Raw genomic sequence first — 19,867 nt, forward strand, 5'->3', positions numbered from 1 at the left:
CTTAACAATAAAGTCATGATGATAATGATTGTGTTTGTTGTCTTTATTATAGCACAGCAGCTACAAAGGTAATATAGCTAACTAGCTAGCACTGATTTGCCTCACCTGCGTGCCAATTTGTACATAAACTGCTGAAGTAAAATCAATATGCTGATTTTAAGCTAGATCGGTCGATTCCAAAATGGCCGCCTGTGTCCGTGAGGAATAAAAAACACTTGAGGTTTTATTCCTCTTAGACCACAGCAGTTTGTCAACGCTGGGGTTTTTTTTGTTCGTTTTTTTTTTAATTAAATAATGATACACAGTTTGTTTTTTAATCCCTTTATAGTTGCATTGAACATTCTGGAACGTCATGATACCAAGAAAGCATAAAAATGTTATGAAGTGCTGACACTGGAGACTCCTTCCAAAAAAAAAGGAGTTCGGTAAACGACTCCTCACAGAAAACGTCACCATATCGATGATTATGGATTTTTTCCTTCACCCTGTGCAAGCTGTTGCTATAGAAACGATAACAAATTCAAACTAGCGCGTTAATATAAACTTAAGAAATAAAACGTTCCCAAGCCATTCCTTTAGATGGTCGACATTTCAAACACAGTTTTTTAAGTGTATTTATTAATCTCTGTTCACAGAACAACGATAAACAATTAACAGTCTCAGATGAGTTGTAGCTGCTACTGGTCTTTGGCCTCCTTCCCCTCGAGCAGTCCGAGGAGGGTGGCGTCGGCCTCGAGCAGCGTGGTGTCCGTGTTTGCGCCCAGGAAGCGCGAGGTCAGCTCGAGGTCCTCCAGCCTGAGCCGAACGAGGCTGCCCCACCGATATTTATCGCCGTCCGTCTTGGGCCGCTTGCACACGCAGTGGAACTTGCCACCGAAATCGATGTACAGGTCGTCCTGAACCACGTGGAAAACTTTGCCGATGACGATTTTGTCCTTAGCCGGACCCATCTGGATCAACGGCGAGTGACGCAACAGTGATGCGAAGGACTGGGTGTCGTCCGATGAGCTCTTGCGAACCTTGTGGCTCTGCGGGTGAGGGGGACAAATGTTTACAGTAAACCTTCACCAGTAATAACAACAGTTAAGTTCAGGAGGAGGATGGGATGGCAGCATTTGGCCACTACGGCTTCGGAATACGTTTACAAATGTAATTAAATTCGCAGATTGTCAGAAATTGCTCTAGTAGTGTAATCTCGTATGGAATTAAACCCTCGAGTCCATGCCGTTCTAAGGAAATAAATCGCTGATGTGGCGGGGTGATGAAGCGTCGCTACCGTCGAAGTTGATTTTATTAGCTATTTTCCAAGAAGTTCACTTTAAAAACTCAAGGCATTTTATTTCTCTTATTACACCACGGCGGTTTGCTACCAATCCCAAGTTTACGAACTGAACAATCCCACGTCGTACGTTTTATCCGCTTACAGTTAACGTAACGTTCCCTCGCCAACCTTAAGTTTAGGGAAGGAGTCTCCTGCGTCAATACTTTGTAACAGTGAGAGGTAAAGCTGGAACCGTAAAGTTCTCCTTCATGAGAAAACCTTCGGGACTTTGGGGTTTCTCTGTAACATGATGAGCTGAGTTTTATTATTATTATTATTATTATTGTTAAATCCAAGAGAGAGAAGAAGAGTGGGTGATGAAGAAACGATTGTTTAGAGCAGCGATACGGAAAGGGATAACAGGAACTAATGTTTCGTGGCCGTAACTATAAAAGGATAAAAAGTAAGACATCATGATATATATTATATAATTTTTTGCTGTGGTATAAGAGGAATAAAACACCTCAGGGTGCTGGCAGTGACTCAATAGCACCACCCTGTGGTAGATTATATCAGTGGTAGATTGCATGTGGTAGATTGCACTGATGTATTTGTATAAATTAAAGATTTTTAATATTACACTGAGCTTTTTGGATTTGTTTTTTTTAAGAACACAATCTGACATGTACTGAAATACAATATATTCTAATCATCTTTTTGAGACCAGACCTTGGTGTCCTGCTGCTGTTGTTTCAGCTCGGAGTGAAGCTCATAAGCAGCAGCAAAGCCACTTTTCTGTTTCTCTTCTTCTCCTCCTGCAGAAACGCCTCCATCGCCGCTGCTGTAAAATCTGCTCCCGACAAAAACTTCACGTTTCGTTAATAAACACGTTCCTCCGCGTCTCGCGCTGCTCACAACCTTGTACAGAGCCGCCATTTTGAGGCTGGACCACTCCCAAACGGCTACCTATTCAACATCTAGTCCCCTACATAGTGTGCATACACAGCTAGCTTGTGTACTATGTAGTGCTTATATACAGTACTGTTTGGGCTTTAGCCTTTTTTTTTAGCATCATGTCACGCAAGGAATATGGCGAGATTGTGTAGTTCAGTTGTGGAAAAGAGATATAAAAACATTTTTGAAAACCCCTCCATTTACGAATATATCATTTAAATATAAAAATTGTAGTTTTTTATTTTATTATGTTAAGGGTTTTGAAGGTCTTTTTTGACACACGTTTCACAACGCGATTTGCTCTGAACATTCATGGTCTCTCTGGCTTTCCGTACTGACGTGTTTGCGTCGCTGAAAACAGGATGGGTTATTATAATTTAAAAAATTATATATATCATTATTTAAAATTATTATTAATGAAGAGAATTCACCAACAATATGGCATATTTGTACAATCATAGCCAACACGAAAAATCTCACAAACCGGACACAACACAGCTTGGTAGTAGCGCTGCATATATTATATATATATATATATATATATATATATATATATATATAATTATTATTATTTTTGTATGTGGAGATAATACATGGCATAGCGCTTCCAAAACAAAAATAAAAGGAAAGAAAAGAATTGAAATAACATGCAGGCCTACATATTTGATTTATTTGGGAAAAGCTTGCAAAATGGCATAAACTATCTAAGTGTAGTGCGCATGCGCGGTTTCTGCGCTGCGTGGTCAAATGACGACATTAAAACGCGACGTTGTTAAAATTGAAGGCGACGACGCAGTAAACATGGAGGTCTTTGTTGTGTCGCCGTTTTCAAGGTTTATTCACGGTACCGTTCCACACGAGTCGACTGTCAGCGACCTGATAGGACTGTTTAACCCCGGAGAGGTAAGCTCAGGAGTGTTCATTTAGTTTAGAGTAGGTATTAGCTAGCTATCTTGGCTAACACGATAGAACTGTTTATCTAAGTTACAGAAATGGTGTTGACGGATGTCTTACCCTGTGTAGATATTATTAGGGTTCTTATTTAAAAATATATCAAAACAAAGTTGGGACACACCGTAAAAACAAGAGTTATATAGGTCTGAGGCATTCATATTGTATGAGAAGAAAACCAAATGCCAAACTATTAATACAAAGTAATTAAAGAAATAGATAAATGCCCTTGTATTTGTATTGTTGGAAGATTGCTGTGGTGTAAAAGGATTAAAACACCGAACATCCTGTTAAAGCAAATAATTAACTATTTTTATGCTGGTAATAGTATCTGCTTCTTTTGGGGCCTGCATCACACCACCCTGTTGTTGATTTGGATTTATTTCCTATAACGCTGTGTGGTTTTATTGCTTACATAATTATCTTTCCTATGTAGGGCATCTCGTGTGTGGACTTCTACGTGAAGAACAACGGCCGAATATCAGCTGGTGATGAGAGACTGCAAGCTGGAGCGGTTTATCGCCTCGAGCCTCGCTTATGTGGCGGCAAAGGAGGTAATGTTTGATTCCCCCCAATGACGATAGCAACTGTATCGTACGTCCTCAATAATAAACAAAAGAAGGTTATGACTGGCAAGCCTCCTCTTTTATTTCTGAACTACACTCCAGTTGCTTTCTGGATTTTCGGAACTAGAGGTTTTCTAACCACGTTTAACATGTTTGCGTGACAGGTTTCGGCTCCATGCTGCGAGCTCTCGGGGCGCAGATCGAGAAAACCACCAACCGAGAGGCCTGCAGAGATCTGAGTGGGCGCAGACTCCGAGATGTCAATCACGAAAAAGAGTAAGGCTCGGGCCACACGCTCCTTGAACGCTGCGTGTCGTGTTGGAACTGAATTAGGGGAAGTCAGCAAGGGTGCAGTAAAAATGAAAAACGTCTTGGTGTAATAATGGTCACGAGTGTTGATATGAGAGTGACCAGGCTGTGTTTGTGTTTGCGTGAGCACAGAATGGCGGAGTGGCTGAAAAAGCAGGCCGACCGTGATGCGGAGAAGGAACAACGGCGCTTGGAGCGGATTCAGAGGAAACTGGCCGAGCCCAAACACCGTTTCACGGACACGGAGTACGAGCAGCAGTGTCACGATCTCTCCGAGAGGCTGGAGGACTCTGTGCTTAAAGGTTTTGTTTTCTTTATTTATTTATTTTTACAAATCAGGTTTTTCTCCTACATGTATACAACGAGACAGTAGCTGGATAATTCGATCTGTAAACAGTAACATGTAAATTGTCTAGGTGCCTTAATTGTCTATAGATCATTGATTACAGAGTTGTTTGTTTCCTACTTCCAGGCATGCAGGCTTCATCCAGCGGCGTGGTACGGGCAGAAGAAAAGCCGCTTCGTAAACGCCCAGCTACCAAAAACGGAAACACGTCTTCAAAGAAGAAATGCTTCTGGTGAGAAATCCAGCGGTCACAGTGCTCTGGAAAACGAGGGCATTTCATATGGAGATCATTCCATTTTACACTACCTTTGTGTGTATGCTGTTCGACAGATAGCCATTTAAATACCTTGTATTATGTAATAAGAATACCAAATGTATTATGTAATAAGAAGTTCAAAACAGAACTTTAACTTCTTGACGGTCCTGATTTCCCCAGGACCGGCCTCGAGGACCTTGAGGACGTGGACAGTTCGGAAGGTGAGAGCAATGAGAGTGAAGCTGAAGCTTCTTCCTCGTCCTCGTCTTCTGGCGCTGGCCCTTCCTGCAGCTCTCGGCAAGCAGCAGTACCGACAACGACAACTAGGGAGCAGGAGAAAGCAGAGTCTCAGGACCGACCTAGCAGCAGCAGTTCCAGCGTCGGCTCAGCGCCCTGCTCCCCGTCTCCCAGCCAGGAGAAAGCAGAGTCTCAGGACCGACCCAGCAGCAGCAGTTCCAACACCGGCTCAGCGCCCTGCTCCCCGTCTCCCAGCCAGGAGAAAGCAGAGTCTCAGGACCGACCTAGCAGCAGTTCCAGCGCCGGCTCAGCGCCCCGCTCCCCGTCTCCCAGCCAGGAGAAAGCAGAAGAGAACGAGGAACCTGGACAGATGGAGTGCAGTGAAAAAGAAGACAACACGCAGAACGTCAGCAATCAACAGGAAGCTGAGAAGGACAGAACTGTGGAGATGAAAGATTGCGCAGACACACAGCCAGTTCACCCAGAGGTGAGCAGTTTGTTTACAGAGAAATATAGTTTCTTTTTCGCATGCCAATCACACACACATCACATTTCACTGCAGTACTCATTGCAGACCTCATCTATCTATCTATCTATCTATCTATCTATCTATCTTTCTATCTATCTATCAGGAAGCGGACACTCCATTAAACCTGCTGTCTGTGAGTGGGGTGGAGGAGCTGGAGGCTCTGGGTCTGGAGCGGCTGAAGGCCGAGCTGATGAAGCGAGGGATGAAGTGTGGAGGGACACTGCGAGAGCGTGCTGCTCGCCTATTCTCCGTCAGAGGGCTGAGTGCTGATCAGATCGACCCGACGCTCTTAGCCAAACCCAGCAAGGGCAAAAAGAAATAACCAGGACATATAGAGCATTCAGGTTATTTTTATTTTTTTTTGGGTGGGGGGTGTTAAACGTTTTTTTTGTTTGTTTTTTTTTTTTTATATTCCCTTTTTATTGTAAAATGTAATTTCACTGCCATCTCCTTGCTCGCTTTAAGGCAGAATGGAAAGGAGGCTTTCTGTCTGTTAACGTAACTAGGTGCCTTTATCCTGATACAGTAATGTAAGAATAAACGTGATAATTTCATACTAAAGAGAATCATTTTAACATTTAAGGGAAATAATAATAGAATGTTTTTTGTTCATTTTCTGCCGATTGGGCTATTAAACTACGTACACTTGTGTATTTTTGTTTAACTGTTACTTGTAATACTGTAAATAAAGCTTGGTGGAAAAATGACAGAACAGCCTGCTTCAGAACAGCATTTGCTCAGTCTGTTTTATAGTGTCCCATTTTCTGTCTCTACCACCCAACCACTAGCTGGATGATATGCACCGTGCTGCTTTAAGGCAATACTTAAATATTCACCCACCTACTTAAGGGCATGGCTCACAAAAGGTGTGCCATTATCACTAGAGGTTATCGTTATCACTACCGCGTCCGAGTCCTGTTTGGACGTAGGGACGTGGCCTTCTCTACCTTCAAACCTCAACCCTTGTTATGAGTTGCACAAATATCGTAAACAAAAAAAGAAAAATTATTTATTTTGAGTAATTAAGAGAAACCAATGCTTTATTGCAGCTATCATTTCCCCCTTTTAACGCATGGTCCCTGCCGTGCGTCAACTTTGAAGACAAGGACAGCCCTGGGGCCACCACCAAACTCCGTCAACAACTGTGCAGCCTGCTTTGCGCCACACAGCCTTTTCCTCGTCTGCGTAGCTCATGCTTTGAGGTCTTTGGTTTAAGAGGGTGTTGAGATTGTCTGGTCCTAAAGTCAGATTTGGGCGTGATCACGACTGGTGGTGCACTTTTAATCAGGCCTACGTCATGTTTCCCTTGGGCCCACAGCCTGAGAGGCACCTTCTTCAATTGTGGGCGTATCTCTAGGGGTGTGGGGCTTGTCCCAAAGTTCAGAAACATTCCCTTGTAATGACAAATAACATCCCGGTTAACCTTGTACATTTCCTGAAAGAATTTTTTATAAACTCCCAGCGTCGGGCTGTACCACATGTTGGAGGTGGGTTTCTGTTCCCAATCTGTAATATTCCCACTCTTACATAATCTGACCCACAGTCCCACGTCTTTCCACTGTTTGTTCTTTATTTTGGCTAATGAGACGTGGGACGAAAAATACACGCAACTGCGTGTCACTCAATTTGACTGAACATGCACAAAATTTCTCACACCAACATAGTGTCTTTAGTGGTTCGTTCCCAAGCCCTGTCCAGCTGTCCGGTAGTGGAAATGTTAATGTTTTCCCTGCTATAGCACATGTGATTCAATTAATCCGCCAACTAGCAGAGCAGGAAAAACACTAAAATATGCAGGACATGGGGTACTCCAAATTCAGGGTTTGGAACCTGAACTAAGCTACTGCTGTGCCTCAGGGGATCCAATAGACATACTTGATTTTCTCCACTGTATCTCCAAACAAGGTTACATCATACTTACATAGCCAGTGACGCCACTCTAGACAGTGAGACAATTCATTCCACCACCTGAGTGTAGAACAGACGACTCTTGATGCACACTTACCGTCTACCTTCATAGGAATCCAATCAGGCAATCATGGGGGTAGCAGCACAATGCATAAAACCATACACATACAGATCGAGAGCTTCAGTTAACGATCAAACATCAGAATGGGGGAAATATCACAAAAGATATGATCTCAGTGACTTTGACCATGGCACAGATGTTGGTTACAAATGGGCTGGTTTGCGTATTTCAGAAACTGCTGATCTCCTGGGATTTTCACACGCTAGTCTCTAGAGTTTTTACAGAATGGTGGGAAGAAGAAGAAGAAAAAAAAACTCTCCAGCGAGCAGCAGTTCTGCAGGTGGAAATGCCTTGTTAATGAGACAGGTCAGGGGAGAATGGTTAGATTGTTTTGAGCTAACAGGAAGGCTACGGTAACTCAAACAACTAGTCTATACAACTGTGCTGAGCAGAAAAGCATCTCGGAATGCACAGCGCTTCAAACCCGGTGTTGGATGGGCTACAACTGTAGAAAACTACGCCAGCTTCCACTCCTGTCAGCTAAGAATCACCTGTATGGATTCATGGAAAATATTTCTATACTTTTTCATTCATTTTTTGATCTTAATCAGAATATCGTGCGATCGTCCTCTCGTTTCAAAGCCGATGTGGCAATTCAGCTTCAGGGGAAACCCTCTGGAAAGCACGATCATGCTCGGCATGGACGTTGGACATAAAATAGTCGCTCATTCTTCATCTGGCACATATCCGCGAACAGCAGCTGTGCCATGTCCACCAATTACGAAGCCAAGATGTTCTCATTTTCTTTCTGCCCAGCAGTCTCAGATGGAACGGCTCTGGAATTCATCTCTCGAGACAGTGCCAGGTGGTCAGAGTGATGCTTTTTCCATCTTTCACCATGACACACCAGACAGGGAATATTCCAATACACTCTTTTATGGTGTCCTTTCAGATATGGCAGGCTTTGGTCCATTTCTTCATTAAAGAAATCAAAACTTTTCATTGTTTTCACAGCGTTCGTTCCTGTCACCAGTCATCTACGATTAATGACGAAATGGCTACATTTAAATCATGTGTTATTCTGTGCAAAGTAACCATACTGCAAAAACTCCTGAAATACACAGGAGTATGTTGGATAATCCAATACTGATGTTTAGATTCAGACGATTAGTGCAGTCGCATGCATTTGCCCGGATCACACATCGTGTGGTGTCTAGCTTAATGCTGTCACTGCATTGCACAACCTTCTCTGCCTAAATAGAGAATAATTTTTAATTATTAGTTGTAGAAATGACAATGGATTTGAACAAACTTTTTTTTTTAAATGAACAAGTTAAAGAAAACTCAAAATCTCATATGTAATATGTGTAAGACGAAGGCGTCTGTGGAAATTGATAAAGGAATGGCAGAGTGTAGTTATGGAGTAACGTTGTGGCTGAAAATGGATTGAAATGGTTCTCAGAGTTCTTCACTGGGGTTCTGAGAGTTTTTACAGGACCATTTATGTACGAATGAACCTACGAATGTTTTAGGTTCAAACCCCTTCCTGGAACATGAATTAAATCAGATTTGTAAACGTGGGGAAAGAAAAAAAAAAGCACAATATGCAATGCAGGATTATGGGATTTAAAGGCATTTTGGGAATAAAAGTGATAGAAGAGAAAGAGAACTTTTACTACACTTTTAGTAAAGCCATGCGAATTATCAGACAAATCTGAGACTGGAATCGAGAACCAGTCTCACCCTCATCCAAAAGTCCATTCGAGCCACTGTAGACAAGTGATGCTGGATGGAGCGATGGAACAGAGAGGGGATCATGTGAGCCGGTGGAGGAGGCCCGGCCGCTGTCCGCCGCCTCAGGTTTGCCGGGTCAAATTTACGGCATAAACAGCAGCCGCACGGCGAGCTTCAGATTCCGAACTAATTCCCACAAAATTCTTCCCATTACGGCTCCTGCATTCCTGCCAAAAGCAGACGAACCCTATATGGACCAGAGAGGAGACCTGCGCCTTCCTGAGTCAACCAACCATCACTTCAGCAGCGCATCTATATGCTTAGGCCCTTTACAAGGCATACATGACGGAAAAGCATGTCAATGCACAAATTCTTTTGCAGTCTTTTTAAAAAATTCAGTCGAAATTTTGTAAAATGTTGGATGGAATTGTTTTCATCCGCTACTCCCTAAATATAAGAGTTTGTTAAAAAAGGTTCTTGAAGAGCTCTTTACTAATAGTATGTAGGCCCAGCTTGTGCCACCAAAACAGCTCTGACCCATCGGTATGGACGCCACAAGACCTCTGAAGGTGTGCTGTTGTATCTAGCACCAAGACGTTAGCGGCAGATCTTTTTAAGTCCTGTAAATTGCAAGGTGGAGCCTCCATGGTTCGCACTTGTTTGTCCAGAACATCCCACAGATGCTCGATCGGATTGAGATCTGGGGAATTTGGAGGTCAAATCAACACCTTGAACTCTTTGTCATGTTCTTCAAACAGTTCCTGAACGATTTTGCTGGGCTGCCACACATTATCCTGCTAAAAGAGGCCAATGCCGTTAGGGAATACCGTTGCCATGAAGGGGTGTACTTGGTCTGCAACAATGTTTACGTAGGTGGCACGTATCAAAGTCCACATCCACACGAATGCCAGGACTCAAGGTTTCCCAGCAGAACATCGCCAAGAGCATCTCACTTCCTCCACCAGCAAGCTGTATTCAGACACCATTCCATCATATCCACCATTAACTTTTTTTCAGTAATTTGTGCTCCAGTAGCTCTTCTATGAAACCGGACAAGACGTACTAGCCTCCCCATGTGCATCAGACACTTGAGAGGCTGCTGTTTATGCCGACAAACCTGAGCCGGTTTACTGGTTGTCCTTCCTCGGACAACTTTTGCTAGGTACTAACCACTGCATACCAGGAACACCCCACAAGACCTGCCGACCCAGTAGGTCCAGAGGACTATGGAATTTATGCTCCAATTAATCCAAGCCTAAGAAACGTATGTTATTTAACAATGAAAAACGTTATATTATTGATATGGTGAAGTTTTCGGTGAGATGTTTATTTACATTTTTATAAGGAGTCTCCAGTGTCAGCAATTAGTAACAGTCAGAGGTACAGCTGTAACTTGAACACAGGAAAGTCTTTGTGGCTTCTCGGTTTAAAAAAAATAAAAAATAAAAATAAATAAATAAAATAAAAGAGGCTGGTGTTGGAACGGATGTCTTATTATCGAAGTGATCGCAGGAGCTAACTTGTTTTGCAGATGTTCCATAACGTTAAGGTACCTATAAACAAATAAGTATGACATATAGGTATGTCTTTAGATTATGACTCACACTCATCTCCAAGAAGACCAAAGCTTTATAGATATTGGCCTTTGAGTCAGCTTGCAGAGGGATTTATAAATTAGTCACCAAGTTGATGATGGAAAAATGTTCTGTCTTTACAACATCAGCAGACATGAATACAAGCGTACATGTTTCAGTAGACCCTCACATGTGATGGTTTTCCCCATGCAGGACAGAGAAAGGTGAAAGGCCTGACAGATGGACAGCTAACACAAGGAAAGAGAGGTGGAATAGCCATTCATCTTTTCTAAATCCTTCCCTGGAGATGGGGAGATGAAGGGGAAGAAAACATTCCTTCCGTGAGTTCCTGCAAGAAGCAAAGCCATGAGGAGGAGTACAGTGAAAGATACAGCAAGCCTTTTGGCATGCCCGTACACAGACGCTGTGGAATCTTGGCCTGTCTGAGTCCAGAATGGCAGGAATCTCGTATTAGTGTCATACAATGAAAAAATAGCTCACCCTCACGCTATAAAACATGCAGGTAACAGAAAAGAGGAGGAGTGGACTTAATATACAGCAGGTAGATTAAGAAAACATTGGCTAGATTCCTTTCTATTTATGCCCTAGTAATCCAACTTTCACTTTGTTGACATGCACGCCAAAAGATCATTGGCCCCTTTAGTTTTACAAAAAAAAAAAAAGTGAATTGATTGTTTTTTAATGTCTGGATTGAACTAAGCCAGATTTCATGATTTAATCAGATACAGAAGCTAAAATCCAATTGGGGAATCGGTGTCGAAGTTTTCCACACACTGTCAAAGAAGAACGTTCTCTCTACCTTAAAATGTTCTTCTCTGGTTTATTACTTCCAGCAGGTTGAAGATAAGACCTGTTGGAAGACATATAGCTGGAGTAGACAAAAATAGACCTATGCGCAGTAGAAAATGTATGGAAACCCCATTTTTAGTTCAAGCCAATGAATGATGTCAGACAGATGGGTGCAAATGGAGTCATGCTGCCACCTCACTATGGGAAATCTATTTATACTTAAAATTTTGTTACTTGGTTGAAACAACTGTAGACTCCTGACCATCACACCCATATGTGCTTTTTTTTTTTAAAAAAAAAAAAAAAACCATCCCATTCCAGATTTAGTCCACCCTTTGCTGTTATAATAACCTTCACTCTTCAAGAAAGAATTTGGTCAGGCACTGATGCCGAGTGAGGAGGCCTGGGGTGCAGTGGGCATGTGCTTTGGGTAATGGTATTGGATTACGTCTTTGCAAGTAAATGGCTCAAGAATTGCAGAGTGCCATCAAACCCATTATTAAAAAATGCAAAGTATATGGCACAACCATGACGCTGCCCAGAGGAGGCCGTCCACCAAAAGTCAGTGACAAGGTAAGGAGGGTCTTAGTCTTAGAAGCAAGAGGCCAAGGGTTCCTGAAGAAACTAGAGAGAGCCACAGCTCGAATGTGGACTCCTCAGGACAGCCATAGCCTGGACACTCCACAAAACCGAGCTTTATGAAAGAGAGGCAAACCATAGTTTGTCAAAAGGCATGTTGAAAAGTCAGAAAAATTTTAAATGAACATTTTGGCCTTGGTACAATGGACTTCATTTGGAGAAAACCCAACACTGCTCATCCCCCTGATAACACAATCCAGGCAGTGAAGTATGGTGGTGATAGCTTCTCATTGAGAGTACTCTAATGTGTATTTTGAGTTCATACTGTAATGGTGCCATATTAAAAACTTGAACAGTTGAATCCACGGATGAGGGCTGTCTCCAGATATTTTTGGACATTAATATGCGGATTGTTTTTACTTTTATAAACACAATTCAAGTTCTTCACAACACAGACTATGTTGTGTCATAGTCCAGACAAGGCCCTGCAAACAGGTGAACCGTGAGCTAGCTCTTAGCCAACATCAGTGGAGAGTAATTCTGACTAATCCTGTGGGTGATGGATGGCTTTCCATGGTCTTGTACTCTGTGTGGAACTGTCCCTCTAAAGCGTAGGCTTTTTTATGGCCTCCTGTGAAGCTGTGGGTGAAGGAACCAGAAAGCTTTTTGCATTGATCGAGTATATTTATTATACACATCAATATCTGAGGCAAGTTGTGAAGCCCACCTTAGAATATCACTAATATACCAACACTACAAACTACATTTTTGTTTTACTTCAAAAGAGAAAAAAAAAATTGCTGCTGTAGCACAAGTGATACCAGGAACTAACTTATTGAATATATTAAATTCTGTTTAAAGTTTTGGAGAGTCAGCAAACATGTGGTAAAAAGCTGAGACCAAAACTTGAGAACCCTGAGAACACAGTCCACACAATGAAGCATGGTGGTGGCATCATCATGTTGAGTGTAACCTTTGACCTCTTGCTTGCTTCTCTGACTCTTGCCCACTTTACCCGTTCACTGACCTCCTCTAGACAGAATCTAGGTCGTGGCATATTTTTTCCATGAAGGAAGGAGTGGTTCTATGGCTCGTCACAATAACGTGACAACCCTGTATGTGGAAACCTTTCCTCTCCTCGCCAAAAGATGATTTAAAATCTGGGTCCAGGTTAAATTCCGAGAAGGTCTGATAGGAAGCTCATAAATCACCATGTCTCCCTGTTCTGCAGCACGTGCATCACTGTCGGCTCCTTAAATAAGTGTCTGCCACATAAAGAAATGAAAATACTGAAGATAGTGAAGCTGTTTTGATGTTAACAAAATGTTTGGGCCCCTAGAAGTTACCAACAGTCTTGCAGTTGGTCCAAAACACCTTAGTTCAAAGCAAGCGTTTGTTTTTTGTTTTTTTAGGTTTAGTGTCTGTACCCTCGAACAAAGATTGGTTAAGTGGAAAATGCCTGAGGTCAACAGGTCAACACTCGCGAGTTATCACATAACTGAAAGGCAGTAGGATAAGAACACGAAGAAATGGCCGACATCTCCACACTTTTTCAGCGCCTTCCCCCATGAGCATAACCTTATAAAGCACAAGGAACATATGACCGTGCTGCAATCCTTCTGCCAGTCAGACACATTCCACGATTCCTTCAGCATTAGTCTCCTCAGAGCTACTTTAGGAATGTTGCAAGTAGGGGGAAAAGGCACATTTCTGATAAAATCCCTAAATTTATGTTTGGATTTCAGAAGTCAGTCATCGTTCTCGGACATTTTCCAGGAAGATATCTAGCCATGGTCTGCTGTGTTCTTTTTTTAATTATTATCCTCTGGTCTGTCTCGTCTTCGGGGATTTAACTCGTTTACTTCCTCGTCCTTCAACCTTTGATCCAACAGGTCACGTGTGCTCGCCCGAGCACTGGTCCAGAACACGGACCGTTCCGTTCGGATCAAGTCCTGGCGTGTGATTGGCTGACGGATTAAGATCGCGGACACCTTGCCTCGCTCTTCTAAAAACAGCTTTAAAATGATTTATTCTCGCCTCCTGTGTGCTCGGGGCGTCGGAAAACACCTGCCAATCGATATTCATGCCATATCGGCGTATATTTTTCCCGGGGATCAGCTTTGTCCCGAGCACAGGTGAGAAGGGGTGGGGCTAAACCGAGCCCCCATCTTCCCCAGACATGCATATATGAAGCAGGCTCTGGTACACATCATCATCATCATCATCCATTTTTTCGCAGAGAAGAGATACAGCGGAGAGAGAGAAACGGAAAACGACGATGTGTTCTCTTCTCAAACTCACCATGCTGCTTTTCTGCGTTCAAGTCGGAGAGGGACACTGGCTGCACATGCTACTAGGTAAGCCTAATACAAAGGTCATGACCTTACAAAGAAGGTAGGAGAGTCAAGTTTTTTCTGGTTTTTCTTTCCTCCCCATTTATTATTAATTTTTTTTTTTTTTATATACAATGTAGTATTTTTGAACACATTTTAATGTATTCTAGTGAGACTGTATTTTAACTTTACACACGTAGAACAGTCAAAACAATGTGCATTATATTTATAGGGTTTTTTAAAAAAAAAATCTATTTAGTCCATTTTAGTACTTTTATTTGAAAATGTATTTACCTAATTTAACCGAACATTGAACCTTTATTTACAGCACAGTGTTCTTAGATGTTATTATTATTATTATTATTATTATTATTTTACTATGCCTTGTGTTAAGGAATTTACACAGCATACACTTAAATAATAACGAACACACATTATAGTTTTGTTTTTTTCCGGGGGGTTCCTGCTTTAAAAAAAATAAAATAATAAATTGCAGTAGTATTGTAATGTGGACTAGAGGGGTCCTTTCGTACCACCACAGGAAAGCAGCCTATCAGTTCTTAGATTATCCACGGACTGAGAAATCTCCACGTTTCCATGTCTTTCAGTGTCAGACGTCCAAGAACAAAGCGGTTCCTCGGAATCGGGCCTCCCAGATGAGACAAGGAGAGAAGGAAGAGAAGAAGACCGAGAGGAGAGGGAGGGCTCGGGGAGACGCTGGGGAGGAAGCGTGCTGCGTTCACGCCGCAGCACAGAGGACCCGTGTGGACTGCATTCGATTCTGCTGCAGGTTCGGGACATCGCATGTCAGATAGATATAAACACACGAGCCGGAGAAAAATTTAATGAGAAATAATATATACAGAAGTGTCGTTGCACATCATAACAAAAAGTTGTACAAGTCCGCTAATTATTGTTCTTTCTGAGACGTTGTCCTAATACGCTGACCGAGAGTGGTTGTGAGAAAAGACAAAAAAAACAACTCAAAAACAGTAGTAACAGCCAAGAACATGTGTCTGGTTTGGGTTTTTTTTGGTCAGCAATGTCATGTTGTTCTCCGTGTTCGTTAGCCGTCATGCGTGACGTTAGGAACGTCTTTAATTGGTAGACTGGTAGAAAAAAGTCATTTATACACCGTGACATCCGAACAACCTTAATGCAGAGGTTTATAATTCCCTGTTCGTGTTTGCAGGTGCGAGACCTTGGCCTCGGCTATGACTCGGACGAAATGGTGCTGTTTAAGTACTGCAGCGGTGCGTGCCCGCGTGTGCCCTCGAACCACGAGCTCACCCTCACCAATCTGCGCTTGAGCGGCGCCCTGCCCCCCACCGAGACCTGGCACTACACGCCGTGCTGCCGCCCGACGCGACACGAGGACATGGCCTTCCTCGACAACGCCCACCGCTGGCACAAAGTCGAGAAGCTCTCCGCCGCTGCCTGCTACTGCGTCGGCTGAAAGAACCCAAACGATACGGACGCTTACACTTGCTGGTGGGGAAAATGAATCGCTCAGGCTGTAAATAAGACTCGTGTTTAGTTAGGAACAGCAGGTAACACAATTCCCAAAACACGCTGCGTATCGTATCACACGTGCCTCTCGCTTTCTCTTGATATTGAACTGACTTCTTTCTTGCTAGTGATGCTGAAAAGTTCGGCTTTAGCTCGCGAGGACAGAAAGACACAGCTGAGGGAACACGTGGTCCGAACAAATATCAGTTGAAAGCAAACTCGTAATATATTTATGTACTGTAAATTATTTATTTATTGGTTTGTGGTTTTTTTTTCCATTTATATTTATTACTATTGTTCTTTGTTGTTCCTCTGTGCTGTGTACATACAGTGTATATAGTTCCAATAAAGAGTTTCCATGATTTTACATTTGTATTTATTACCCGCATGAAAACCGTCGTCATACGGTGTTTCAACGGTTTTATCAATTTTTTATCAAAAAAAAAAATAAAGAAAAAAAAAAAGGCACTGAAAATTTAACAAAACAAAACAAAACACCAACATTGTGGTGAAACGAGTCCGGGTTGTGTGAAAGCTCTCACAGTTCCTCACTCGGCCGTGTCCGTTTCGTCTGGCTCCACCCCCCAGATCTGGACACGCCCCTCCATGGCTGTCAGTAAGCGAGGCTCAGTGGGGTGGAAGGACAGCGACTGGACGACGGCTTTCCCGACGGGCAACTTCAGTGTTAATGAGCCCTAATGAAAACACACACAGACCTATGAATCCATTTAGACAGAGTGATAAAGCACTTTATTCATTTAAAAACAACCAATCAGACTGCAAATCGCATATGAGGAGTTCACGTCATCTGTTTTTCTTGCAGGTGTGTTATTGTGTGTGTGTGTGTGTGTATTAGGTGTGTTTAAATGTCCGTCACACACCTCCACCAGGTCCCAGCAGTACACGTGACCATCCTCGGAGCAGCTCAGCACGTGAGTGTCTTTCTCAGAAAGGCAGCAGTCCAGCTTGTAGTCTTTATTCTGGTGTCCTGTATATCTGCACACACACACACACACACACACACACACACACACTTAAATGAATCACATCAACACTACACTCATAGCAGAGCCATACACAGCATCATGACCTAATAAAGAGACTCCCTAATAAACGAGCACCGAATAAACTGTGTGTGTGTGTGTGTGTGTGTATGTGTGTGATTTATGACTCACTCTCCCAGCAGCTCTCCTGTGCTCTTGTCCAACAGACGCACACTGGCATCCAGACTGGAGCTCAAGGTGCATTGACCATCCTGACTGAAACACACACATGTAATCGGACCTGCGAATAACACACACGCGCACACACACACACACACACACACACACACGAATAAGAGGCCTTCCCAGACACCTTCCCAAACCTGCCAAATAGTTATTCACACTCACTGCCAATGTAGTCGACGTGCAGTTGGCCCATCCGCAGATCGTAGCGCCTCACCCGGCCGTCCACAGACCTGACACACACACACACACACACACACACAGACACACACACGCCAGTAAATTTAGATTTTAATATACGTTGATATTTAATTAATTTTTTTTTAAAAATAAAAAGTACAGAACATCTTCACGGTACAGTCAGCACTGTTTATTTCTGTAATAAAAGTTTCGTGTTTTCATTCAGTATAAATTTTCAAAACTAATATCGGTTGATGAACCGGTTATCGGCATGTCGGTACCGTCTGACTTAGAAATCCGTATCGGTGAAATCCGCTATAGGTCGAGCCCCAATAGAAAGGTATAGGTGATATATAAGAACGAGTACATCAGCGATGAGGGATGCGTTTGGTTCTTACCCGGTCAGCAGCTCGTGCGCAACCACTTTCAGGCTGCTGATTCCGTCTCGCGCCTCGTCCAGCTTCTGAATCGGCTCCATCTTTCTGGACCGAGTGTCCCAGCAGCGCACCGTGCCGTCTATAGAACCTGAAACGCACAGAGCAAATTCAAACAACGTTCAAACTCGAACAGAGGCGAATACAGCCCGAGCAGGCTCCGCTGGCCGGACTCACCCGAGAGCATGACACTGGCCTCTTCGTTGAATCGCACGCAGTTCACCTTCTACAGAAAGACACGTGCAAAGAAGAAGCGAATAACTGAATACCACGTGGTGTAGTTGCGTGCAGCTTCGGATGGAGCCACGCTAACGTCTTTACAAATGCAATGCAACACAGCACGTACCCCTGCGTGGCCGCGGAGTTTGCGGGTGACCTGCCCGGTCGCCACGTCCCACAGGATCAACGTCTTGTCTGCGCTGCACGAACACAGCTGGCTGTTATCATAAGAGCTGTGAAGAAAAGAAGACAATGAAACCTTCGTCAGCTACACCACTGAGCACGTGGTCACAAGCGCACTACTAAAAGTCCTCACCTATCGGCGTCCAGCACCTCGTAGCCATGGCCATTGTACATCTTCAGCAGGGCTCCCCGGCTCGCGCTCCACAGCTTCAGGCTTTTATCGCTGCCACACGTCAGGAAGTAGTTCCCGTCGGCTGGAAAACATTTTCATTGTTTATTACGCCATGTGGTACCGAAGCAGCGGCAGCTTCTTACTGGACTCTCTAATCGTGCTCACAACTTCTTTCTCATTTCCTCCTTCAGCTCCAAAATACAAAGTAGTTTCCATTGGACTAAACATTGCCTTATTTATATTATTATTCATTCTGTTACACATCCTCACACGTTTTTAATTTATGAGCTCTTAATTTTAGTTATTTTTTCCTGGTGAAATTTCAAGCCCACATTTTGTATTATTATTACTATTATTATGATTTTTTTTTTTTTTTTAATGCTGATGTTTAAAATGAGTCAGGGGTGGTGTGGGGGGCGGGGGTACATTCACCTTCTCCTAGACTTTTAAATAAATAAATAAATAAATAAATAGAAACAAACAAACAAACAAACGTGCATTTTGCACATTTTGATAATGCATTTAAAAAATTATATTTACCAAACAAATATTTTTTTCCTTGGTTTTTGTTGATTATTCTCCCACACTTTCTAAACCAGTGAAATATGTAGTAATAATAATAATAATAATAATAATAATAATAAATGATTATGCAATAAAACGTTACAATTAAAAATTAAACAGTATTTTATAACAAGCCACATTACAAATCAACGAATTAACCCGAAAACTAAAACAAATCCCTTACAAACGATCAAAATTGTACATTTAATAATATTTAGATTTATTTATTTATTTATTTATTTATTTAAAACTGTTTTATTTACCGTTAAAGCGCACAGCTCTGACAGCGGCCTGCTGGCAGTCTACAGCCCGGAGAAGGTGCTGCGGGAGGCGGACAGGCTGCGGCTTGGGCTCGGGGAACGCCATCACCCGCTCAGCCTCTCTCTACTTTAGCTTAGCCGTGCTAAACTACATTAAACATGGCTTAAACTGAGATTATTCAAAACAACTTTATTTTCCTCCCATAATGCGGCTCACAATCGTTACTTGTTCTACTAATACAGAAACTTAAATAAATAAAGAGCTAATACACGCTTTAAAACTCAAGTCTTGCGATACAGTCGGCTCCAACCGCCAGGTTTTAAGCTTACGGTTGCGTCCTAAATCAAATAACACATAGTGTGCCTACTTAGTATATGGCCTTTAAGATACTCAGTGCACTACTTAGTACGAAAGAGTGCAGTTTCAGACGCAGCTCTGATTCTTCTGTTGTTTTCCTGGCGTAGATTAAATAAACGTTATGCGTTTCAGCGCCCCTGCTGACTTGGAGGCTAGACGCGCGTTTTAATTTTAAAGTTATGCTTCGCAGAAAATATAATGAATAATAATAATAATAATAATAATAAATACAAAACAAAAAAACAAGGAAACAAATGTTCCATTTACTTCACATGTAGCCATTTTGAGAAAATAAGTTTTACTTTAGGACCCACAGGATGCTAAAACATGAATAGACGTGATAACTAATGAGCC

The 19,867-nt window shown here is 42.5% G+C and overlaps 4 protein-coding genes across 5 annotated transcripts; 2 read left to right on the forward strand and 2 right to left on the reverse strand.

Moving 5' to 3' along the window:
* Positions 1–122: 122 nt before the first annotated feature.
* mrps28 (mitochondrial ribosomal protein S28) lies at positions 123–2,211 on the reverse strand. The gene is made up of 2 exons (XM_053616448.1): positions 1,991–2,211; positions 123–1,028 (listed from the first exon to the last, which is right to left on the reverse strand). The coding sequence occupies exons 1-2, from the start codon at positions 2,195–2,197 to the stop codon at positions 678–680; spliced, it is 558 nt and encodes a 185-aa protein (XP_053472423.1). The 5' UTR covers positions 2,198–2,211; the 3' UTR covers positions 123–677.
* A 793-nt stretch (positions 2,212–3,004) lies between these two features.
* Positions 3,005–7,531, forward strand: LOC128603025 (splicing regulator SDE2-like). Its single transcript, XM_053617203.1, has 7 exons — positions 3,005–3,118; positions 3,603–3,720; positions 3,897–4,008; positions 4,174–4,343; positions 4,514–4,619; positions 4,824–5,367; positions 5,513–7,531. The coding sequence occupies exons 1-7, from the start codon at positions 3,017–3,019 to the stop codon at positions 5,729–5,731; spliced, it is 1,371 nt and encodes a 456-aa protein (XP_053473178.1). The 5' UTR covers positions 3,005–3,016; the 3' UTR covers positions 5,732–7,531.
* A 4,493-nt stretch (positions 7,532–12,024) lies between these two features.
* Positions 12,025–16,108, forward strand: LOC128602593 (persephin). Its single transcript, XM_053616477.1, has 3 exons — positions 12,025–12,069; positions 15,017–15,214; positions 15,601–16,108. Exons 1-3 carry the CDS (start codon positions 12,025–12,027, stop codon positions 15,862–15,864), a joined length of 507 nt encoding a protein of 168 aa, XP_053472452.1. The 3' UTR covers positions 15,865–16,108.
* On the reverse strand, positions 14,377–19,708 carry wdr83 (WD repeat domain containing 83). 2 transcript variants are annotated; one of them, XM_053617205.1, is made up of 10 exons: positions 19,159–19,708; positions 18,293–18,413; positions 18,104–18,209; positions 17,935–17,983; positions 17,722–17,848; positions 17,309–17,376; positions 17,093–17,201; positions 16,799–16,913; positions 16,460–16,612; positions 14,377–15,192 (listed from the first exon to the last, which is right to left on the reverse strand). In XM_053617205.1, the coding sequence occupies exons 1-9, from the start codon at positions 19,259–19,261 to the stop codon at positions 16,466–16,468; spliced, it is 945 nt and encodes a 314-aa protein (XP_053473180.1). In that variant the 5' UTR covers positions 19,262–19,708; the 3' UTR covers positions 14,377–15,192; positions 16,460–16,465. The 2 variants fall into 2 exon arrangements, with proteins under 2 accessions (XP_053473180.1, XP_053473179.1); XM_053617204.1 differs by lacking the exon at positions 14,377–15,192 and having other exon boundaries at positions 15,988–16,612; positions 19,159–19,707.
* Positions 19,709–19,867: the final 159 nt, after the last annotated feature.

This window comes from Ictalurus furcatus, chromosome 27 (genome assembly GCF_023375685.1).
Source record: "Ictalurus furcatus strain D&B chromosome 27, Billie_1.0, whole genome shotgun sequence".
Lineage (NCBI taxonomy): Eukaryota > Metazoa > Chordata > Actinopteri > Siluriformes > Ictaluridae > Ictalurus > Ictalurus furcatus.